The sequence below is a fragment of the Mastigoproctus giganteus genome, chromosome 11, assembly GCF_048544385.1.
Source record: "Mastigoproctus giganteus isolate SK-2022 chromosome 11, ASM4854438v1, whole genome shotgun sequence".
Lineage (NCBI taxonomy): Eukaryota > Metazoa > Arthropoda > Arachnida > Uropygi > Thelyphonidae > Mastigoproctus > Mastigoproctus giganteus.
The window spans coordinates 45,504,360-45,530,261 of NC_143585.1; the positions used below are offsets into that span (position 1 = coordinate 45,504,360).

A 25,902-nucleotide genomic window follows, 5' to 3' on the forward strand; every position below is an offset into this window, starting at 1 on the left:
TTGAAACCAGATTCAGTGATTTTAAAATAATTGAAGACATTGTTCAATATATTTAATGTCGACTTAGATACGAAACAAAGTGCAGAAAGTATTACTTAAAAATGAAATTATTACGTTGCAAAACGATATCTTCCTAAAAGCCAGATCATCAAAAAAGGCCTTTTGGAAATATGTTTGCCGAGAAAAGTACACAAATGTAAAAAAAAATGAAGTGAACTTTTAAATTCCTGTTTTGGTTCCACATATCTATGTGAATCGGCCTTTTTGTATTTGAAGCAAAGAAAGATGAAGAATCGCTCTACTCTTACGGACTTGCATACAGAAGATTCTTTACGGTTGGCCTAATCACAGTATATCCCCAATTTTGAAAGCTTGGAAGATAACATGAAGTCACAAACTTCACATAAATTAAAAATTTAAATACATATGAATTTAAAATAAAAATTCTTAATTGTATTTAATTTTAAAAATTTATAAACAACATATTTCAATATGCATTGATTAACTTTTTTAACCATGTGCAATGAAATTCGAGGTGGTAGATCGCGGCACATTTTGAAGAAAAAAAGTAGATTGCATCACAAATTAAGTTGGCCACCCCTGATCTAGAAGATTCCACTGTTGTAGCCTCAAAGCCAAAAGCTCTGCCTTATTCTTAAGCAGTTCAACATCCCCAATGAGGTCATTAAGCTCACTTTCTGTGATCTTATGTGGTTTAGAAGGATAAAGGTTTGGACAAAATGGTGGATCCCTTGACCTAGATGGCTACTGTAATTCTTCGTGTATATTAAGTTGATGTTAATCAGTGTCTTCATCTTCATCAGAGTGTACAGAAAAATGGCTGAGTGGTTCAGAAATAGGTAGTACTTCACCATGAGGCATGGGACAAATTGCAGATGGTATATTTCAGTTAGGGTACATCAGTATCCACTTTTCTTCATTGTCATCAGGCACTATACAGAAGTAACAGTGTGTGACATGATTTGTTGGCTCCCTCCATACCATGGGCACTGAGAAAGGCATAAAACATCCCTTTTGATTCACTGACACATTGAGTTTTGACGGACAGGTAGTGCAGAATATGTGTGGAGCCCAGTTCATGTCCCGGTCGCCTGCTTTACACCCAAAGTACAAGAAGCAGGCCTTTTTTATTCCAATTAAGGGACACTTTCTTGAAGCTAACAATTTCTCCACATATGTAACAGAAGTCATCCAGACTATTCACACAATTAGGGGGCATATTAATCTTACATGACACAAATACTGAGCAAAAAATAAGAATCTCAAAGAGAACAATTGTTAACTGAGAATAAATCACTCATAACTGAGAATAAATAGCTGTATTCGAGGATTACTACAACAGAGTTGAAGATGCTTGTTTGTTTGTTATTTGGTTTTTAGGAGCATTAGCAACTAAGGCCATATTGCTCCGGGATATGCGGTGGTCATTCCCTGACCTTTCCGCATCCTCCGTATTTGGTGGTGACGGGCTCGAACCCCGGTCTAATCAAGAAGCGTGTGCTACGCACTGCTGCTCCTTCCCACCTGGCTACGGAGGCGCCATAGTTGAAGATGTGTTTGAGGTGACAAATCATCATGGGAGAAGACAGTTGATGATCATGTTATAAGAGCATGGTGGTACTGAAACTGTGGTGTTGCCATGTGTTTTGCTGACAGCTGTAGTTGATAATGTAGAGTAACTTTCTAACATGACACCCCAATTGTAATTCGAAAACAATTGCCAATCGACAAATTTTAATGTTATTTTCATGTTCAGCAGCATAAAATTAGTCAAGATTGGGTATTTTTGTTTTCGTAATATTTTACGTGTTGACCAGTGTTATCAGAGAATTGCTTATCTTGTTCTCAAATAGCAGTAGACAATCCTATGAACTTAACATTGTAATAACTGCCAATAATAATGGTGTGTATAAATAAAAATTGATGAGAAATTACCATTTCTGTATCTGAAGGAAAGTCATCATCTTCCATGCACATTATATTAGGATGCTGCCCTGACAACCTTGAATTTAGACTGCCTGGTGACAACTGATTTTCTGGTGGTGTACCATACTAAAAAATAAAAAAATAATAAAAAAGTAACAATTACATAAAACTGGTAAAACTGTGATTTTCTTACAGTGTTAAACAGTGTTAAAAGATATATACAGTTACAAAAATAATAATAATACAAATAAAATAATAAATCTTAACTATAAGTTTTAGTACAAAGAAAAACAAGTGAATTCAATGAAAATTCACCATCTTCAGCTGGTGAATTTTCTGGACAGAAAATTCACCAGCTGAAGATGACGCTGACAGAGGAATGAACAATGTTACTGCAAGAACTTATCAACAACATTGTTCTAAGTATGGACAGGCGGTGCAAAGCCTGCACTGACATTAGGGGTGGCCATATCTTCTACTGAGGAACAACTCTTCCCTTTGTTCCATCTTTGGCAGTGATGCATCTGCATCATGGCAGCCAGTGCTATGTTGCCATTTTTGAATAAAGTTCCTCTGTGCCATTTTGTTTCCTTGATCATTTCTGTACCTCACGAGGTTCCTTTGGTATGTTTTTTCCCATATCCAGGCCACTCCTATGAGAAGCTACAGGTGAAAACCTGACTGGTCCTTAAATTTTGTACACCAGTGTATGAACATTCAAATTATCCTCTCTACAAACAAGAGTTATAAACCACATTTCCTTAACATTATGAGGAAAAATTCATGTATTGCTATGCACTGTTTGTTTACACCAAATTCCATTTAACTGGGTTAAATAATTCTCAGGAAATTATAAACTATAAATACAAAGTGACCAATTATAGTATCACTCTAAAATAAACGAATGAAGCATATTTCCTTAAAACAGAATATGGGATTCCAATACATAAAATAGTTACACAAACAAGCACATTCCAATTAACAAAATTATCTATGCTTCTAGTTAGCATTACCAGACTCAGAAAACCTTCAAGTTCACAGCCATTTAGGAACTATAGGCTAAATCCTTAGCAATATGCAGTAAAATGAAATTGAGTATTAAGATAAATGTCAAGTGTTAATCATTAAAAACAGTGTGTTCCTGTTTTCTTGGACTGGATATGTAATGTTCCTATGGATTCCATGAATACATACAGAAATTTTAAAGAATATATTTTATAATTAAAAAAATTAAGTAGTTATTTGATAACAATATCATCAATTGTATTTTAGTCACATGGAATCAAACCATAGATTCGAGTAGAAGCTGTCTGGTGACCAGATCAGTTAGAGTGGTGAAAAGTATTGAAGTACTTATCACCACACTAACTTTCCATGCCATCTTTTTCTGCTCTATTAAACTAGCCAGCTCTGTATTCATCCATCTTAGCATCCTCCTCATACTATATATTCTTAATTGTATATGCACATTCACTGCTTCTGTAACTATTGCTTTAAAGATATTCCATAATAAGAAGTTAAATGAAATAAATACACTTTTACACCACATAGTAAGTTTAAGACATTTACTGAAGTGTTACCACATCAATCTACACTTAACATAGTTGGCTACATTTCAAGATTCTGCTGAACCCTATCTTCAAGCTTCTAATGAAGCTTGAAGATAGAGGCTACATAGAATCTTAAACTATCATAATTCCCCGTTTCTACAATTTAAACCCATGTCCTTTACCAGGGCTGCCACAAGTGGGTAGGCGAGGTAAGCATCGCCTATGGGTGGCAGTTCAGGAGGGTGCCAAAAAAATTTGACATATACAAGTCGGACCTCTGTTTAACAAACTTCTTTATAGAGAAATTTGATATTTATGATTTTTTTTTAAATTCCTGTGGGTAATTACATTTATAGTAATTTCAGCAGAACGAAGAAAATTTCCATATAACAGACGGATTATGAGACTTTACTGGGAAAGCATTTGTTCGCACCTATTGAGTTAATTGAGGCTATTGATTCAATTAGTGCTGCTAAGCATGAATTAAGAGCCAAAGGGATTGCCATTCTGCAACTTAGTGTTACTCTTAAAACCTATTCACCCGCTTGTCCCACATACCCAGAAGTCGCACTAGTCATCTGATTGGTTTTATACAATCAATGTGACTTCCAATGTTTACCAATATTCAACATGACAGGCAAACAATTCATTTGAAATAAATACATGAAACTGCAGGCGCATTAATTTGCTTATCCGGATCTATGTTTCATATTTATATTTTGCAGTTATAACTTCAAGATCTGGGCCCTCGGGCAGGTTCAGGGCTTCACTGACGCATGCTTCTCTAGCTTGTGCTATACTTTTAATTCCTGCATAATTTCCTCTTACCGTACAATCCATTATTCCAATTCACCTTCTCCCAACAGTTCTCTTCCTACACATCTACTCCTCAATCCCTTTCCTTAGCATGCTTTCTCTTCTCAATTCATGTCCTATAAAGTTATTTTGTCTCCTTAATTCTTTACAAACATCCTCTCTTCTACTTTCCGCAAAATCTCATTCTGTCCACCCATTTCACCCTTTCCATTCTCTTCCCCACCCACATTTTGAAAGTTTCTAGGCGTCTAATCTCCTCTTTCCCAGTGTCGTTATCAGAGCCATATAGTACAACAGTCCATATTAATGTTTTCATCATTTGCTTTCTTAATTCCTCCTTGAAATTTCTTCTCAATAGTTCTTTTCTTTTACTAAATGTTTCTTTCCCATTGTACTTCTTGTTTTTATTTCTTCCAGGCTTTTCCCAATCTCTGTCATTACGCTTCCCAAGTATCTGTATCTGTCGACCTGTTCCAATATTATTCCATCTAATGTTGTATAAATTATTCTTCCCAGCCACTTTGAAATTACTGTTACCTTGGTTTTATTGCTGTTAATCTTCATATTTTACTCCTTTATTGTGCTGTTCAAGATGTCCAAGGAGCTCTGTAATTCTTCATTATTAGCAATCTATCTAGTCATTACAAATCTTATTGTCTTTATCTTTCCCCTTCCTCCTTTTACACCTCCTTTACTGCTCTTCTTTGAACTCTTTCATCAGTGCTTCTGCATATAAATCAAATAGTATGGGGGAGACATGGAACGTCCTTGCCTTACATCCCTACCAATGGGAAATCATGAAATATTTTCAAGTAAATAGAACAGAGGAAGCATTCGAAAAAATTAATAATATGGCTACTATCACTGGCATTTCTGCTTCGTTTTCAGAAGTAAGCACTGTAAGGAAAAGATTGAAAAGATGTCATTTCAATTATGAATGTAGAGCAGAAGCTATTCAGGATCCGCAACAAAATTTCAAAATTAATTTTTTCTTTCAAATTATGGACAATTTTTTCATATTTCTGAATTAAAAAAAAAAAAAGGTAACATAACGATTTCTTAAATCTTTGCAAAGATTTACGTAATAAATTAAGTGACATTGATCATAATGAGTCTGATATTGATGATTTAGCATTATTTGAAGATCTCAGAGTACTTCAAATTTATATTAAAGACAATATTACTCCATTTGAAGTGTTACAATATATTTTTAAAAACAATTTTACAGATACTTTTTCAAATGTAGCATCTGGATTAAAAATTTATGCAAATGAGGGGAACAAAGCTGCTCTTACCAAGAAAGGCTTAAGTTCTGCAAATTGCAGCTTCTGGAGACTAGGCTCCTCGAGGTGATCTGATTGAGGAGTACAAAGCCTTGAATTGGTTGAGCAGGCTCAATGTTGATGGGATTCTTCTTCTTGCTCAGAATTACGCACTTGTGAGAGCATAAATTCAAATTGAGGAAAGACAGTTGTAGAACAGTTGCTCAGAAATTTGCATTTAGTCAGTGAGTGGTTGAATGTGGAACAAACTTCCATCTGTTGTTGTGGAAGTTGATAGCTTAAATAAATTCAAGCAAGAACTGGACAAACGTTTGGAGTGGATGGGGAGGTGAATGGGAAATGAGTTTTTTCCTTTCTTTTTTTTTGGCTGCATAAGCTTACTTTCTTGCATCATATGCCACTACCAATGCTAATTTTTCTGACAATTTTTCCAGTTTCAGTTGGCTCATTTCAGCTGAATGGAGTTTTTCAAAATTAATGAAAAATTATTTACGATCAACAATGTGACAACGATGACTCTAATTTGGCAATAATTTCAATAGAAAATGATCATTTGGAACAAATAAACATATATGAAATAATTAATAAATTTGCATCTCTTAAAGCAAGGAAACGCATATTTGTAAAAATAATTTAACAATATAATTTTCCTTTTATTTTATTATTGTGATAGAGTATGATTACTGTGATTTAGAATTTCAAGTTTATTTCCAAAATTTCAGAATGATTTTGTTATTTTTGTTTGTTGTTTCATTATATTATATGTGAGATATGTTGTAATTCTTTTCTTTTACAATAAATTAATAATAATCATTTATGTATTATTTTATTTTTTAATCGAAATATTTTGGGGCAGCCAAATGGATTTCGTTTACTGGTGGCACATAGGGTCGCAGCGGCCCTTCCTTTACCTTTAACAACTGCAACCTATTTCTTCACTGTAAAAAATCATCAAACCTATGATGTCACCTATTTCATGGATGATAACAAGGGCTAGAATATTCATACCCCTAGTATTTTCTCTAACATGCTTATAAATTAAGCTTACAAATAATAATAATTTGTAATTTAAAATTTGATGGTTTAGCATTATTTGAAGATATCAGAGTACTTCAAATTTATATTAAAGACAATATTACTCCATCTGATTATTGATTATCTATTGATTATTTAAAATCAAACATCTATTGATTATTTAAAAATTTTGTTCCCATGATGATTTTCCCCTCCCACTTGCTATAATCAATAAGTGGAAAATTAAAATTGCCCATAATAAGACATTCATACTTACTAGTCAATTCCTTCTATATGTAGAACTGTCATCATACTCTTCACAATCTTCTGGTCGGATACCCACACTTTCATTTTACCTTTGCTTCCAACTACCTCACTTCACACAAATTCTAAATGGTATATATGCTGGCATGAAAAAAATTCTGTATCAGGGAAAGGTTGTCATGCTCAGGATGCTTTTGATAAGAAGCAGGTTCCCACCATTCCTTCCACCTTACATATCCTTCCTAAATACATTTTACATAGCATAGTGAAACTCATTGTCCCTTATTTTTTGGGCAAGACCATGTTTCCATTAGCCATATTATATCTGCATTAGGTGTCCTAACTAGGAGTTAAAGGATTGATGCCAGGATTTGCAAAGGGTTGCCAGTGATGTTGAAATAGAATTCCAGGATGTACAGGAAAGCAGGGATGACATCCAATCATATCCTGCCTTAATATCGAGAAACAAAATGTCAAGCTGCAACTTGTAGTTGAAGAACTTTTGTGCATGACTTTTTTATTTTATTATTATTATTTTTAATAATTTCAGTAGTGAGCATCAGATTGCAATGGACTAAAAATATTTTGAACACTGGAATTTTAATTTTGGAAATTGATAGCTATTCCAGATTTTTGGAATTGCGGCAGTCTGAGGATTTTATTAAAAATTTGTACAGTATGGATTATACTGGTACTGGATAATGAGGATTGAGCTAGGCTGACTGTTGCCTTATTAGGGACCTTGTTGATTACTGCAATAAGACGATCTACAGGAATCAGAACTGCACATATGGAACATCTATTCAAAGATTGAATATATGGTAGAGGGCAGGGAACTAATGAGTTGAAACAAAAATGTACTGACAACTTGATTAAGAAATAAAAGATCATGCTGTAAAAATGCTGCAAGATAAGCCAAAATCTAATTGTCTGAATTTATGCCTGGACATGATAGGAGGGACTCTGCAGGGCTTATGTGGGAAGTTGTCTTCAGCTGGCGTGCCCCATATTTTAAGATGAAATTTGGTTGAACAGGAGAGGTGCAAGCATCTTTGCTGATGCCACAGAAGAGGTCTTAAAGGGTCTGAGAAAATGGATAATAAATACCACGGCATTTGCTGATGACCTCATCCTGGCATCAATGTCTTCTGGGCTCCAAAATTTATTGGATAAAGCTTATAAAGTTTTTATAAAAGAGAGTTCTGCAAATAAATATTGCTAAATGTTGGGCTTTATCTATAGTCCCTTCGGGAAAGGAGAAGAAGCTGAAGATTGATGATAGGAGCTTTCTTTACCAGTGACAGTTTCCTTCCAGCCAGGCACATAACTTCTGGGGTAGAGTTTACTCCCTCAGGGAGAGTGGTGGCTGGGGCCTCCTTGGTTGGAATGTTGGAGCAGTTGAAAAAAACCCCACCCAAACTGCAAAAGTTGTTTATCCTCAGGGCCCATGGTCAAACAATGGCTCTGCCTGTCACGGCTTACATTCATGCCAGCATTCTAGAGGAAGGTTTGGGGGTCCCATCATATTGGTGGACCATTTTTCTGTTGAAGAAGAATAGGCTGGAGAAGTTCCAGTACTCGTCTTCAGCTTTAACTCATCATATTGCCAACCTATCTTATGTCAAGTCAGAGATAGTAAAAATACAGAAGCTACAGTTAGACGGATCTGTATGTTTGGACCTAGGCATCTGTGAAGGAGCAGTGGACCTACCTCTTGCATGAGTCCTCCGATGGTCGAGGCTTAAAGGAATCAGCAAAGGTCCAGTCTCAGCATCTGTGGGTGGGTCACGGAACCAAATTGTTGTCTGGCCATGCACATATAGACCTCATAAGAACGAGAATAAACACTCATTTTAGGAAGTATGTAGATTTGCTTGAGCGTGTACAGAGAAGGGCAACAAGATTGGTGAGGGGAATGAAGGGATCCTCTTATCAAAAGAGGCTTAAGTTCTGCAAATTGCAGTGGCTGGAGACTAGGCACCTGCGTAGTGATCTGATTGAGGTGTATAAGGCCTTGAATGGGTTGAGCACGCTGAATTCTGATGGGATCCTTCCACTTGTTCAGATTACGAACCTAAGGGGGCATAAATTCAAATTAAGAAAAGACAGAGGTAGAATAGATGTGCGAAAATTTGCCTTTAGCCAGCGGTTGGTTAACTGCTGGAACAAACTTCCACTTGTCGTTGTGGAAGTTGATAGGTTAAATAAATTTAAGGAGGAACTGGACAGGCATTTGGAGGGAATGGCGTGATTTTTTTTTTATTTTTTATTTTGGCTGATGCTGCATAAGCTCATACACTTGCTTTCTTGCATCACATGCCACTACTACTACTCTCCCTACCCTCTCAAGGACATCTGGACAGTGTGGAGAGGATATGCAGAGCTGGATGCAGTGCGGTAGAGTAACTCGTACACATATCACAACAGTGCAAAAGAACTTATGGCTTGAGAATGTGACGCCATGATGCTGCTGTAGACATTGTGATGAACAGGCTCCAACAGAAGGGATGACAGGTTCATAAAGAACCATGTTTTAACACTACGGAAGGGGTACGTAAGCCAGACCTGTGTGCAAGAGGTGGGTCCTGTCTTATTTTTTAATGCACAAATTGTAGGAACAGGTGATGATCTGGAGGTATTGCATAGATGGAAGAAAAACTATTATAATGATAATATTAGCTTGAAAAATGCAATAGCCTCACAATATAATAATATTCAACCTGTGGAGTCATCTATTACTATCTCCTATAATGAAGTTTGGTGCTGCAACTCTGCAGACCAACTCCGCCTTATGGGACTCACTGCGGCAGACTTAAAAATTCTGGGGATCTGAGCCTTGCAGAGGACGCTGAGCTGCTGGGGGGGGGGGCTCATCAGCAAATGGCCACAAGGTGGCACAGAAATATGTAGACTTGTCTGATGTAACCAACATACAGTATGGAATGTGAGCACTATGTTGGCTTAACCTCTGCCTAAACAAATAAAGGGAAATGTGTAAAATAAAATAAAAGGTATCAACCAAAGTTACATTTGCATCCTTCTTTTAAGACTATTTGTGAAATACTTTCTAATTCTATACAAATGGAAAGACCCAATGAATTAGACACAACAATAACCAGCAAATGCATGCCACAGAGGAAGATTTAAGCAAATAACTATAAGGGATGTATTAGGATAGCAAAAAGTGAAAAAAATACTAAACTTAACCTATTTGTAAAGTAAGTAAAACAAAAATGAACTGACAACTTGGTCAAGAAATAAAATGAATTGAAAGACTACTGTGCTAACTGGAGAATTGTAGCATCAGGGCAAGTTAATGCTATGGATAAAGGTATAGTTGAGTGGCAGAAGACAAAAGGTCATTATAAATGGGCACTGCTCTTCTTGGAGTAATGTTATCAGGACTCAGGTGTTGGGCCCCCTTATTGTTTTTAGATATTTAGGAAATATCAACCTTATTGTCTAAAAAAGGTATGCAGATGATACAAAGGTTGGCAGGGTGGTAAAATACAAGAATCAAAGTGTACTATTACCTAGAAATATTAAGCAGGTGGGCTGAGAAGTGGCAAATGAAGTACACCGATAAATGCAAGGTACTATATATAGATAGAAGTGATTCCAGAATAACATACCAATTGGTTGATATCACAATCAAGGTCGTGAAGAACGAAAAAGGGCTAGTGGTAATTGCACAGTCCAATATACATTTCTCTGAGAAGTGTGGAGATGCTGCTGGGTATCTATCAATGATATACATGAATTTTGCCAGCAAGTACAAGAAAATGATTATCCTATTGTATAAAGCAATGGTTAGGCCACACCTTGAGTACTGCACACTAGACTGGAAGTCTCATTTTAAGAAGGATGTGAAACTGGTGAAATGGGTGCAGAAGAGTAACAAGATTAGCCAGGAACATGAGTGCTCTTAATAAAAAAAAAGACTTCAATTCTGCAAACTGGGCACCTGAAAGGAGATCTGACTGAAGTGTTCAAAACTTAAATGGATTGAGTAAACTAAATGCTGATGACATCCTTACTCTTTCTTGGAAAAGAAACACATAAGGGCACATTTAAATTGAAAAAGGATAGCTGCAGGTTAGATGTGAGATTTCTGGCAGATTCTGCATAAGCTTCCTTCCTTGCATCATTTTCTACTACTAATACTAGGATTGTTCTACATAAAATGAGTGAACTTTAGTTCCAGGTCAGCTCAACTACACTGATATTGTAGGAATAATCAAAACATAGTGCGTCATCCCAAGACAGGGCATGATGGATTTCTTTACAATAAGTTAATCACATCACTATTTGTAATATACAATTCCTTCTGTGTTGTGAAATTCCAGCAAAATAATGCCCCATTGAACCATTCTGCTAAAAGTATCAGTGAAGAGAAGACTTGTTCTTACAAACTAATTGCTGCATTTTGTCTGCAGTTGTATATAAAAGCCCTATTTCACCATCCAGTGGTGAATCTGCTAACAGTCACAATCATAAGATGAATGATGTTGCATAATCACAATGCATGATATGTGTTCAGATCTAGGTCCTGTGGTACAAACCAGTGATATTCTTAGTCTACATGACTGCCCCTCTCCAACAACAACAAGCATTGTCTGCACTCATGCCCAGAATCATCCATCCAATCGCATCAATCAGACAATGGTTTCTGGTGGCTATTATGATGATTATCAGTGCTGGATTGCAGGTCTCAGATTTTTTTTTTTTTTTTTTTTTGCACAAAGTAAACACATGCTTGATTCACTGCTTGCTGCCACGTGCCTGATGAAGCAACTGTAGCAATCTCTGTAGTGTTCTTCCCAGTTTCTGGGAAACTCTTACATTAGTTCAGTGCTCAAAAACCATCTTACTAACATCCTTACTAACTATTGATATTATGAATATGACATTTTATTTTAACACTAAATATAGTAATGTTAACAGGGAGAAATCAATGAAAAATCTCTGTTGCAACCAAAAAGTTGCCAACAGATTTTTCATTATTTACTTAAAAGTCTAAAAGTTTAAGCAAGAATATTCCGTAAACATGACCATTCTCCGTTTTTTTTTTGTTTTTTTTCTAATAATGGCACCCATTATGCACATGATATTGATTTTATAGCATGCTAATAGTATTACTGAAAAGGGAAAAAATTAATGAGAATTATTTATAAGCTATAAGGATTTAAATTTAAATCTGAGTTAAAAAATTACTCCATGTGCTTGTGTTGTGGAGGGGGCAGGGAAATCCTTGTTTTGGACTAAAATTTAGATAAATGTCTCATTTAAAAGTGAAAGTTTTCGAGATCAAATGAATATTGAGAAAAATGTAACAGATTTTGCTATTAAAGAAAATCTAAGTTTTCAATAATAAACATACTGACTATAATACCAAAGTATTAGTGCAGCACACTCAAAACAAGAATGGAGCATCACATGCCATATTTCAATGTTGTATGTAATACGCAAAACAGACAATAAAGTCATTTGATGAGATAAAGTGTTTACTGCACTTAAATGTCGAATGGTTACTGACTATCATAAAAGAGGGCGAGTATGCACATTATATATTATTGTGTCCATTCCAAAGTTGATTATGAATGAATATTCTCAAGAATAGAGGATTGCAAGCCACACAAATTCTTTAATTGAACACAACAATTAACAACAAATAAGAAAAAGTGGAGACCCCAGGCCAGAAGCAGATAAAGGGGTTTTAAAAAACCAAGAATACCAATCTAGAAATATGAGAGGAAAGATAGCATTTACATAGCTGCAACGTGTTCCTTTTCATTTCTGTTAGATATTGGTAAACTGATAAGCACAAGTCTCTACTATGTTCTTTAATCTGGATAAACTTAAGATAATGTTGATAGGATGGGACTCCTCCAGGCTTTAAAGTCCCAGATATTAAGATATCAGTATTTTTCTACCAGTGGGCCAAGAAAGGTATGGAGTGCCCATATCAATAGATGCAGCCCACTGATACAGCATCAATATGTGCCTTATCAGTATGGAACAAGAGATTCTTTATGAGTTCTACAGGTGGTATAGATGCAGCTCTCCTTTCCATGAGCATGGCTACCAACTTTCGAAAAGCTGAAGATCAGGCAATTGCAAGAAAGAGTGAAAGAGGTGTAAGAAAGTTTTTGGACTAAAACAAGATTTTTTTAAATTTATTTATTTATTTTTATTATTTTTTTTTTTTTTTGCAAAAAGTAAGAGTTTGTTTAAATAAAAATAAGGGGAATATATGGAAAAGCTTGTGTGTACAACTTCTAAAATTTTACATATTTCTTTGGCACTTACTGAAAGATTACTTACTGTTAATTAGCTTTTCACAATGCAAGTACTACATTACGTAAACCCCATGGCAAAGGAGAGCCATTAATGAAAAAAACAGAAATTCACTAATTTTTTTTTTTAAATTCCACTTTTAATATAGTTTTACAATTATTTTTTTTGTGAAAAGAAAAAGGCAAAGCAACACTGAGTTTTCACAAAAAGATGGAGAAATTCTCTGCCACCAACTATATTACAAAAGAGTTAGGTGTCAAATCAAGTAAAGAAAACAGATTATCTATTGTAAATCCAGAGAGTTGACAGCTATGCATGAGCATCAGTTCCTCTTATTTTATGCCTCAACTATTTGGTTCAGGCATAAAATAAGATGAAGATAATGAACAGTTAAAAATATTTCTTGATTATTATTAATCTCTTTATTAGATTGTATGAACCAGAGCTATAATGCTCAATATGTTCTACGTTGATATCAATATTTGTAAAAGAATAAGAGAAGTTTACAATATAATATGTAAAACACTTCCGTATGATATTCTCCAGAAATTAAAACCAAAACAATTAAAAATTAAAATTAAAAAACAATTAAAATCAGAGATCTATCTCTCAACGATTGAACGTATACATTTGATGCCTTTTCTATCCCATATCACATGCTATGGGAGGTATTTAGACGATGTTCTAGTCATTACTGATAGTAGCACTATCCAAGACATTTTACATTCATTTAATAATATTCATTCTAGACTCAAATTTACATTGGAGAGGGAGAATATGGATACCAAGTCATTAAATTTTCTAAATTTCAAGCTTACTCGGGACGCGAATAAAATCCAATTTAACATCTATCGTAAACCTACAAACACTGGTATGCTTCTGCATTATAACAGATATCATCTGTTCACCTACAAAAGATTGATTATCTTTAATCAATTTCTCAATGCTTATAAATATTCAACGACAGAATCTGCTTCAGCCTCAGAAATACGAATATTAACCAGCAGATTCTTAAACAGGGGTTAGCCACTTTCTACAATAGAAAAAAAAAAATAGACAATAGACAAGCTAAGGATAGAATACAAAAAAATACACCAATCAACAATAGTAATATCAAAAAATACTTTATTTCCGTCCCATATGTTAAACAGTGGCACAAACAACTTAACAGATTCTTTAAAGATACCGAATTTAAAATTATAGCTAGGCCAATACGAAAATTACACACTATACTGAACAATCACTCAGTCCTTTCCTCGTTCACAACATAAATAAATGACCTAGTATACATTTCTTGCAGTGATTGCGACTCATCTTATCAGGGTTCTATGCAGTTTCCTCTGAATTTTCGTGTTAATCAACATGCAGCCTCAGTTTGTGCTTCTCGTTCAGCAGTGTCAGAATTAGCCTTTCATGCCATTAATGAAAAACATACTTTTTTATTTAACAAGGCCAAAATACTTAGTGCCCAACGTAATTATATGAGACTATTAATTGCAGAAACCATCAAAATTAAATTACATGAGAATTCTGTTAATGTTCGCCGGCCATATCTAATCTCCAACTCGTGGTCCTTTACACACATGCGCGAAGACAAATAATCCATATTTAAGTTCCATGCTCACCCCTATTCGGTAATTTCATTCCTGTGATCACGACATACGGTCGAAAAGCATTGTCAGCTTCAGGAAGGAAAATCGTTTTACAATTTTTTTCATTAAATTCATTTTTTACTTAATTGAGTTAAATTGATTTTTAATTGTGTTCATTTGATTTTTAATTATTGTTAATTATTTCTTACTGTAATGTAAGATTTGATTTTTTAATTGTTTTCGTTTTAATTTCTGGAGAGTATCATACGGATGTGTTCTACGTATCATATTGAGGTAAACTTCTCATTCTTTTACAAATAATCGCTTTATTGTATGCAAAGATACAATACAATATACCCATCACCGGCATGCTGCCAAGGATTATTACGTCTGAACAGGAGAGTGCACACAAATGATGGTAACATTTAAGCTCAGCAATACAGGTAGATTTTTGATAAATTTTAATACTTTTTCAATTTCTTTTCAGTCTGTATTTGTGCTAAAGTTTTACTCTGTATTGTGTTAATCACAAAGATTTGTTTAGTTTATCAATTAGTCAATCTAGGCAGAACTCACCTGATGTCGTAATAGATAAGCATTTGTTGATTTTTATGAAATTATAAATATATACATAGGTGCCAACTTTGGTAAAGCTGGAGATGAAGTAACTGCATGTAAAAGGAAAGCAGATCTCTGGACAAAACAGGAAGACAACAGGAGCTTTTTCAAAATAAGCAAGTCTTTTAAAATCCAGGCTTTGGACTTTAACTTAATTTCACTGAAAAGATATGCATTTTATATTAAAATACAGCCACGGGATTTTTTAGAACAGAATGCTTTGAAACATTACCAACCAAAGACGACTGTATATCAACTGTTTCTTCTTTCATAATAGCATCCAGTATGTTTTCACACTGAAACTTGCAGAACTAATAAGCCAAAACACCTGTGCTTAATCTATTTCTTTATCTTCATTGATACTGAAAAGTACTGGAAACATGTTCATAAAATATTTCAAATCTGAAAATGATGCATTAACAATTGATGAAATTTGTGCTAACTTGGAATTTATTAATATTTTTAAATGGTAACTTCTGTCATGTAGCAATATGCAAAAATCCAAGTACTTTTTTTCCACTGAACAAAATCACTTCTTGTTTCACACTTTCCATGAACTGAACTTGGCAACGAAAATGCCTATAACAAAGTCAGAATCATTCTTCTGGATTAGTCTGCTAATGCTAATCTACTTTCAAAATGGAAGTGGAAGATTTACAAACTTTGATATAACAAATTTGTACATCAAATTCTTCAGCATGTCCAGGTGTAATGACCTCAAGTAAATGAATGTGAGGTATCCTGGATTATGTTAGGATTTTCAAATGTTGGCATAACATTTAAAAGAAATATGCAAAATGCTTTAATCAAGCCAAAGGAGAGGAAAATGAACAGACTTCCTTCATCGAGTGAGGATAATGCCTAGAATTATTACTTGCTTAGCCTGTAGGATCGCTTTCATCAGAAGTTTGCAAATTCAAAAGTTCTTTTTCTTGAGGAGTTCATTAATTTGTCTACTTTCAAAACTTCATTTGGATCACATACTGATTTGAACATGATTCAATACCACTTTTCAGTTTGATAACTCAGAAGAATGTGTTCATATGGTCTTTCTCATCTTTAAACAGACTTATCACAGGTTCCACTGTTCTATAAGCCTACCTGGCAACATGTACACATTCTTCAAAACCTGCTTCACTTCTAATAATACAACTAATACTAATTCAACTAATACATGCCTTCAGTGGCATGTATTAGTTGAAACTATTTGTCATACATTTTAGCACTTCTTTTTAGATAGTATAAATCAATCAAATATTTATCCACTTTCAGAGGAAGGCATCAGCCCCTTTTCAGAACAAATCACCAAGTGCTCAATCTCCCCTTTTTAATACCTTTGCTACTCTAGTTTTTAGGCCTTCTATAACAAAGACCTTCCTCTGGCTGCTGCCATCTGCAGCAGTCAAAAATGGAACTTTCAAAGCCATCACTACCTCTTCTCTCCCTACCTGTGCAATTGCACTACAGATTGTTGTTTTTATTCTTCCCACAAATATATATACGTTTTTTGCTATTTCACTATTCGGAAACATATTTCTGAATAAACCTGCACGATTAGCATAAATTCAGAAGAAGATTATGCTCTATATCAGGCAATTTGAATAACCTTTCAGCATGTACATGATAGTATTATCAAGAAGAAGATTATGCTCTATATCAGGCAATTTGAATAACCTTTCAGCATGTACATGATAGTATTATCATGTCCATTGCGCTTCCTGTCACTTCAAATTGAAATATCACATCTACATACAACATTAAAAGAAAATATGTTCTTTTTCAGCTTTTACCATATATGAAAAATCTTGTACATCTTATTTCTTTGATATCTTATTGAAGAATACTGTTAATTACCTTTGCAACACACAAGTATAGGGAACCACTGCAGTCTCAATAACAGAGAACAACAGCAGTGTCCCTGAATTGCAAATTCACATATTTCATGGAAGGTAAACTAGGCACCTGATGGCTTCACAAAATTTGAAAAGTTCTGAATTTAGAGAGAAGTTTAATTTTTTTTTTTTTTTCTTTCAGAATAGGCAGAAAAAAAACTATTATGACACTGAGTTGGAAAATTGAGGGGTGCATGAAAACAATATCCTCATCACAAATCCAGAGAATTGGCAACTGTGCGTAAGTAAGAGAGAATTAAATTTAATAGTACAATACTTTATAAAATTATTTAACTTAGTTTATTTAAGTGGCATTAAGGCTATTGCAGTTGTATACAATTTAATTATTACAGTAATCCTTATTAACCGCAAAATTTAATGCATCTGATGATAAAGAGATAAATCACTTTATCATCAGATGCATTAAATTTTTCACTACCAGGATGTCACAAGCTGTAATTTTAAAATTAAAGTTAAGATGCTGACAAAGGGTTTTGAACTAATCAAAATGCTTGTCGACTAAAGAAAGAAGGCATTACTGGTTAAAAGGTTAAATTATTCATCATCGTTCCACTGTTCCACGGGACAACGTAACAAGCCTTGTAACTGAGGCTTCTTTTTCGGCCGAAGGTAATAAATTTAAGCTTAAATTATTCACAAGAGTGCAATTATTGTAGAGCTATCAATTAAATTATGACCACAAAAATTTAAAAACATTTTTGTGATCATATTACACTGAAGTGTACTTCCTCTTAAACAATAAAGTAATAAAAGCATTAAAAAAAAAAAAAAATCTGATAACAGCTCCAAAGCTCTAACAGGATTGTCAGCAGATGCGCTACTGTCTGAAGATTAATCTTTACTAATGTAAATATGCAGCACAGTTCATTCTTGGTCACTCTACGTCAGTTTATTTATTGTTATTTATTTTTTTTTTTCAGAACATTTATTGAATAGATATAAAGCATGTTCATAGTGATAAACAGCGACTAAATACAACATGCAGATTGTATTAGCCCAGACCTGCATCAAAAGATAATTGTGAATGCACCAGTTCTATTCACGTTGGAATATTCAATAAATAGTTCTTTAGAGGTTTCCTGAAAACTATTTAAAAAAGTAACAACAACATTCATTATTTATGAAATTAACAACATGCTAACTGGTATGTGGCATTCACAGTGAGAAAAGGTAATGACCATTATCTTTTCCCAAATATTCTCTAGCTTAACATAACAATTTTTTCTAGTGTACCCTAAGCCATATATATTGCATATATTCTGTATTAACCTGAGGGGCTCAACATCTGGTGAGTATGGGCTTGGCACACCCAGGCTCCTGAGCTGGATATCATCATTCTTCTCTTTTTTGGTGATTCCTTTACTTTCTCTCTCTCTCTCAGGGTAACTCGGGAATATTTTTTGGCTGGTGCAGCATTAGCCTCAGGCTTCCTTGTACCATATGGCTGATAATAATAATAATAATATGCACACACCGTCACTATTTCAAAATTTGTTCCTACACTTTGCTTGTTTTAAGTTATTTTACTGCTTTTATTCCACCTGCTGTTTTTAACATTTCTAAATTTATATATTTCATTATTTTCTTAAAATTAATTTTATTTTTACTTTTATTATTTATTCTGTGCAAATTTTGGGTAACCATTCTGTTTTTAGTTTGAAATGTCAAATATTTTATTCTTACTAGAGGCTCTAACTTGGAATATTTATATTCTGTTTGTGAATTTTCTAATTCATTTTTCACAGCTTTAACAGCTTCGCTAGTTAAGTCTGTGGTTTCTTACTAGTTGCACAGCATCAGGGTCAATAACTGCTCAATTCAGACTTCTGCATTAAGTTCAGCCTACATCTGCTGGAGTGCCTCGTAGCTTTCCTTTAAAAAAATGGGGCACTGGTGGCTGAGTTCCTCTTTTATTCTTTTCCAGGTAATTTGACAATATTTTTCTTCATTAGACAGACTTCATTTTATTGAATTTATTCTCTCAAAATTTTCATTTCATTTTGTGGCAGCTTTTGCAAGTCAAGGAGACAAATCATCTTACTGGTTTTCCAGAGTTTTCTCTCTAAAATTTTCATCTATCTACTATAGTTTTTCATTTTTGGAAACCCTAAATCTGCAAAAAAAAAAAAAAAAAACCCCCATAGTTTGGTTTTGGTGTTTCCCTTATTTTTAAAATTTTTAGTTACATTTACTGTCTAATTGATAACAACAAGAATATTCAGTGTTTCATTCCCAACCTCTAAAAAAGGGCTATTATGATTCATGCAATACAATGCAAGGGCTATTCATGCAATCCCTGATATAATAAACAGTAGCCACACTGTGAGAAAAGGCCGTAAAATTTCCTAGTTATTGATAGGATTTGAAAGTAGGCCTTTTCTACCCAGTGTAGGGAGGATGCCGATTATTATATCTACTGTGCTACCTGTAAGGACACCATACACCCAAAATAGTGGAAGAAACAAAGCATAGCACACTAGCAAGGATACTAACATGCAAGAATTAGTGGGGGATGCAATGCAAAAACATGGCTAAAACACATCTCACTCCCAAACATAGTTAAAAGCCCCATAAAAAAAAACACCATTTTCAATAGCAAATTCGTGGTTAATTAAACATTTCTCACTCCTGATCAGATCACAAACATGGGCTGAATCACTATGTTTTTTTAAGTTGAAGAGCAACCAGTGCAAGTATCATATCTGATGTATAAAAAGATCTCTTTAAACATTGCCAACTGCTGAAAAGCCTTCAAATGACACATAACATCTTTTCCAAAAACTATTTTTAATAGTTCTTGGTTTTCTGTTACACTTTCTCTAATTTGAAAAAAAAAAAAAAAATAATAATAAATAAATAAATAAATAAATAATAATAATGTATGCAAATTTTCTGCTCAATAAAATTACACATTTTAAAATGTGAGGAAACTCATTACTGGAGTTTCCAGTAACGAATTTCCTCACATTTGGAGATAAACTTGTTATTCACGAATTACTGTCTAGATAAGTCACTGAATATGCTTCAAAAAGCTGCAATTCACTGCAATGACAATTTCTAGATACAAAATCAGTCCCCAAACTTTTTAATCACCCCTCATAAACTGAATAAAAATTTGTCATATTTAAGCAAAATTTAAGGAATTATATTACTGTTTATAAATCTTGTTTCAGAGTATGAAACAGAGGTGCTCATTTTATTCCACTGGGTATTGCATTGTAATTATGATTTTTCTAACATGAAGTTTACATCAAAATCCAGATAAAAATAGTGAAAATTTGTAGTTCATAAATTTAATAAATGTTACTAATTCACAGAAAGAAATTTCCTAATATGCTACCAATTTTTAAATGCTGGCAATTTTTTCAATACTAAATTTTACAAGAAATGTTATTAGAGATCACAAAACTTTTAAAACAGGAACTTTTGGTGCAAGTTGTTTATAATAGCTGAAATTCTCCAAAAAGCAAACATTTTTTTTTTTTAAGGAAAGAAAATTTCATGCAAGAGAGAAAAGCTTTAATATTAGTATTTTGAAAAAATTTCTAAACATCATTCTCAGACCATAATTAAAGCATTCAACAACATTACTATATACTGTTAATATGCATAATTAGTTTCTCATCCAACAAGACCTGATTTTTGTGAATCACAGCAGCTGAAAACAAATTTTTTTTTTTTCCCACTGAATGAATGGAACAGCTTACATATGCCATTCTCATTTTTAAATTAATTAAATATTACATTAAGTTTAGCAGTAACAAACATGCCTAGTGCTTGCACACGCTACTTGATCAGTACCATATCTCAAGCATTATACTTTTCCATTAGTTTCATTAATTACTTTGTTAGACAGTTTAATGTAAATTGATAGAAGCAAACAAAAACCTCCAGAATAAAATTTTGCTGTTAATTTTGCCCTACTGCCATAACTTACAAAGACTTTGGATATCCATTTATTAGTAAAGTATAATTTAAAGGCATAATTAAGAGATTTATGGGTTTTGTTTTAACTACAAGTGGCTATATGTTTTCACTTTGCCTATTTTAATATTACTAGTTAAGCTAAAGGCCATGCTACATTAATTGCTGTTGTCAAATTTCATTACTAAGCTATTTCCTTCTGTGGGAAATGGCTTACTAATGGACACTTAAAATAAATTCTAATGAATCGTTTTAATAAAAATGTCATTGAGCCATAAATTTATAAATTCAAATACAGTTAAACTTGGCCATAACATCATTGAGGGGGCTAAATTCTTGACACTATATCTGTTAACCTCAATGTTCTATGTTTCTGTGATTGAGGTTATTTCTAGTTTGGAAGAGACATCACAGTGTAATAACCCCTGTTCTTACTTAAGGACATCATGCATAGATATTTTTTTTCTTCATATTCAATTAAAGAAAGTTATGATGAAAGTTTATGACAGATTGGTAGAGAGAAATTCATCCTGAGAATTAAATTCATAAAACACTAATTAGCAGTCAAAGAGTGGTGACAGGGAAAAAAAGCTACTAAACAAATTAGAATTATCAATCAGTTAACAAGGTACCATATTTTTTGGATGACTGTTTTCTAGAGCAGCATGTTAGAGAAGCAACAAGAGGAAGAAGAGGAAGCTGGTTGACAGCGATCACAGTGTATACTAATGTGGAATTTAATCAAAGACATGACTGCTGTCAAGGGTAAAGGCAAAGGCTTTTGCTTTCATAAGGGCGACTACAAAGGTAGCAGACAGATTTTAAATTGTGTGCAATGGGACCAACTGATGATGTTACCAACAGCAAATTCTAAATGGGAATTACTTGGGGAAGTAATCAGAGAAGCTACTAGGCTTTTGATAGCAACAAAGAAATACTGTTCAAGGATTAGACCTAAATGGATGTCAGATGAATTACTGAGACATGTGGCGGAGAAGAAAATTGCACAGGATGCATATAAATTATCATGTGAGAGAAAAGCCTATGGTAGATATAAATTAGTCTGTAATCAAGTCAAAAAGGAGGTTAGGCAAGCTAAGGCAGATTACAAGAAGACTGGCAAAGGATGTAAAGAAAAACAGCAAAGGATGTAAAGAAAAACAGCAAAGGATGTAAAGAAAAACAGCAAAGGCTTCTGTGTTTATATTAACAGTAGAACGAAGGGGTTAATTCACACTGGACCACTTGATGTTGTTGTTGAGTTTAACGACACACAGGCTGCTAGGGCCATTGTGTCTTTCTAATGGTGACCACTTGATGTGTATGGGTAAACTGTCAATGATCCTGCTCAGGTTGCAGACAAATTGAATAGGTATTTTGCATATAAATACGCACAAGAGAAATTCTTTAGGGAAGCAGATGTCAGAAGTTTATCGAACTCTAATGAGGAGTTAATGACTTTGTGATAACTAAAAAGAAAGTGGAGGATAAATTTTTGAGGATTAACATAAAAAAGGCACCTGGAGTGGATGGAATCTATTCTAATACATTAAGCAGGACAGAAAAAGGAGGTAAGCAAACCCTTATCCATAATTATGAGAGCATTCTTGGATTCAGAGGAGGTTCATATGGACCGGATATGTGCAATAGATTATATCCCCAATTCATAAAGGCGGTGGGGGGATCAAAAGGCGACACAAGTAACTACACACCTGTTAGCATAACATATTTTCCACAAAACATAAAGGAATAACTGATTAAAGAAGTAAGGCAGGACCATTGGGACATGCATGCAATTATACCACAATCAAAGCATGGATTTGTCAAGGAAGGGGCAGTCTTGTCTAACCAATCCGATAGGTTACTATGATGAGGTGAGCAAGGAACTGGATGCAAAAAATAATTTTGATATCAGCCACTTGGAATTCAGGAATGCTTTTGGATACAATTGCTCATAAAATACTGCTGTACAAACTGGGCACTATGCATTAAGGGCAAGTTACTGTTATGGATAAAGGGATGGTTAAGTGGAAGAAGACAGAGAGTGTTGTTGATCCAAGTTATCCTGGGATCAACAACACTTGATGATCCTTGTTGATCCAAGTTATCAACAAGGATCACTCTTCGTGGACTAATTTTATTAACAGAGTTCCTGAGGGTTCAATGCTGGGTGCATTGTTGTTTTCAATATTTATCAATGACATGGATGAAGGTATATCAGACTTAATAGATTAACAGTAGCCATTGGCAGAGGTGAAAGTGATTCTTGCACTGCTTCTATTGGAATGAGCAGAAGCCTGGAAAACAAGATGCAGGATATTTCAGAGACTGCTGGGAGTCATTGCGGTATAAGTAAACACATGGGTTGTCTTAGGGTAGCTAAGAATAGGAACAGGTGCATGTATACTTGCGTGTACACCAATGCTAGGAGGTTGGTAAATAAATTTGATGAATTTGAGGTATTGCTCAAAGCATCAAAGGCAGATATTGTTGGGATATCAGAGACATGGTGTCACACAGATATAAGGAATGCAGAACTGGAATTTGGGGAGTCTACAGAAAGGATATGTCTACAGAAAGGATAGACAGGATAGGAAGGGGGGAGGGGTTATGCTATTAGTTAAGAAACACATAAAATCCAAGAAAGTGAAGCCAATCGACATCGCTGGACAGTGCAGTGCTGAGTCAGTTTGGTGTGACATCAGCATTGGGAGATCAAAATTGAGTAGGAGTGTGCTATAGGCCTATCGACTCTGATGAGTATAATAAGAAACTGTACAGGGAAATAGAGTGGGCCAGTAAATCTTATAATGGGGGATTTTAATTTCCCAGATATTGACTGGAATTTGTGGGTTGGTCACTCACACACTAGCAAGGCTTTTGTGGATTTATTGGATGATTGTTTTCTACATCAGCATGTTTGGGAGGCAACTAGAGGGAGTAATACTCTTGATTTGATTATCAGTAGTGATTCTTCATGCATTAAGAATCTGCAGATAAAGGAACCACTAAGTGGCAGTGATCACAGTGTGCTGAAATGAGATTTACTCAAAGAGGTAACTTCCATCAGGGGTAAATGGAAGGGTTATTGCTTTCGTAAAGGTGACTACGATGGTCTGAGTCAGTATTTAAATTCTATTCAGTGGGACCAACTGATGATGTTACCAACAGCAAATTCAAAATGGGAAGCATTCAAAAAACTTATCTTGGAAGCTACTGGGTTTTCCATACCAACTAAGAAATATTGTTCAAAGTTTAGGCATATTTGGATGTCAGATGAACTAATGAGACACATGGCAGAGAAGAAAAATGCATGAGATACATATAAATTAACACGTGACACAGAGGTTTATGATAGATATAAGCTGGTTTGTAACCAAGTCACAAAGGAGATTTGGCAGGCAGAGGCAGATTATGAGAAATCTTTGGCAAAGGATGCAAAGAAAAACAGCAAACAGTTCTTTACTTATGTAAACTCTAGAAGGAAGGGGATGAATGAGATTGGTCCACTTGATATCGATGGTTCAACTGTTGATGATCCTGCTCAGGTATCTAACAAACTAAATGAATATTTTGCATCGACATTCACACATGAGGAGTTATTCAGTGAGGGGAATGCCAGAGGTGTATTCAACTCTGGCAGTAAGCTAGATAATCTTGTAATAACTGAGAGTAAAGTGGAGGAGAAATTGTTGAAGATAAACACAAGAAAGGCACCTGGGGTGGATGAGATCTATCCAGTTATATTAAAGGAGGCAGCAAAGGAAGTAAGCAAACCCTTAGCCATAATTATGAGAGCTTCCTTGGACTCAGGGGAGGTACCCATAGATTGGAGATGTGCAAATGTGATTCCAATTCACAAAGGAGGATCAAAGGCTCTACACAAGTAATTATAGACCTGTGAGTTTAACTTCTGTTCCAGGAAAATTAATGGAGGCACTGGTTGAAGCACTGCAGGATCATCTAGACAAGACTTCAGTTATAGCTCGGACACAACATGGCTTTGTTAAGGGGAAGTCTTGCCTGACCAATTTGATTGGATACTATGATGCAGTCACAAAAGAACTGGATGCAGGGAATAACTTTGATATTATATATTTGGATCTTAGAAAGGCTTTTGGTACTGTTCCACATGGAAGACTGCTGCACAAATTGGAGCAGTGTGGCATTGGAGGCAAATTGCTGCCATGGATAAAGGGGTGGTTGAGGGGAGAGAAGACAGAGAGTGGTAATCAATGGACACTGCTCATCGTGGACTAATGTTATTAGTGGAGTCCCTCAGAGTTCAATGTTGGGTCCATTGTTGTTTTCTGTATTTATAAATAATATTGATGATGGTATATCAAGATTAATTTCCAAGTTTGCAGACGATACAAATGTTGGCAGGGTTGTTAAGGACACTACTGACGCTATGCTGCTGCATCTGGAAAGGTTGAGCAGATGGGCTGAGAGGTGGCAAATGAAGTTTAACATTGACAAATGTATAAAGTACTACATATGGGAAACAGCAACCCCAGAGCAACATATCAACTCTGTGGTACTACACTGACAGTGGTAGAGAATGAAAAGGACCTGGGGGTAATTGTGCAGGCAGATATGAAGTTCTCTGAGTAGTGCAGACGGGCTGCAAGAGTAGCTCATGGAGTAGTGTCAATGATATACAGGAATTTTTCTAGCAGGTATA

The 25,902-nt window shown here is 34.7% G+C and overlaps 1 protein-coding gene across 1 annotated transcript in view; it reads right to left on the bottom strand.

The window, feature by feature from the left end:
- RhoGEF2 (Rho guanine nucleotide exchange factor 2) overlaps positions 1-25,902 on the bottom strand; it is a 764,869-nt gene that overhangs the window by 501,542 nt on the left and 237,425 nt on the right. Inside the window, exon 13 of the mRNA XM_090384978.1 lies at positions 1,957-2,073. Within this exon, the coding sequence (XP_090241104.1) occupies positions 1,957-2,073 (117 nt within the window). The remainder of the gene's footprint in view (positions 1-1,956; positions 2,074-25,902) is intronic.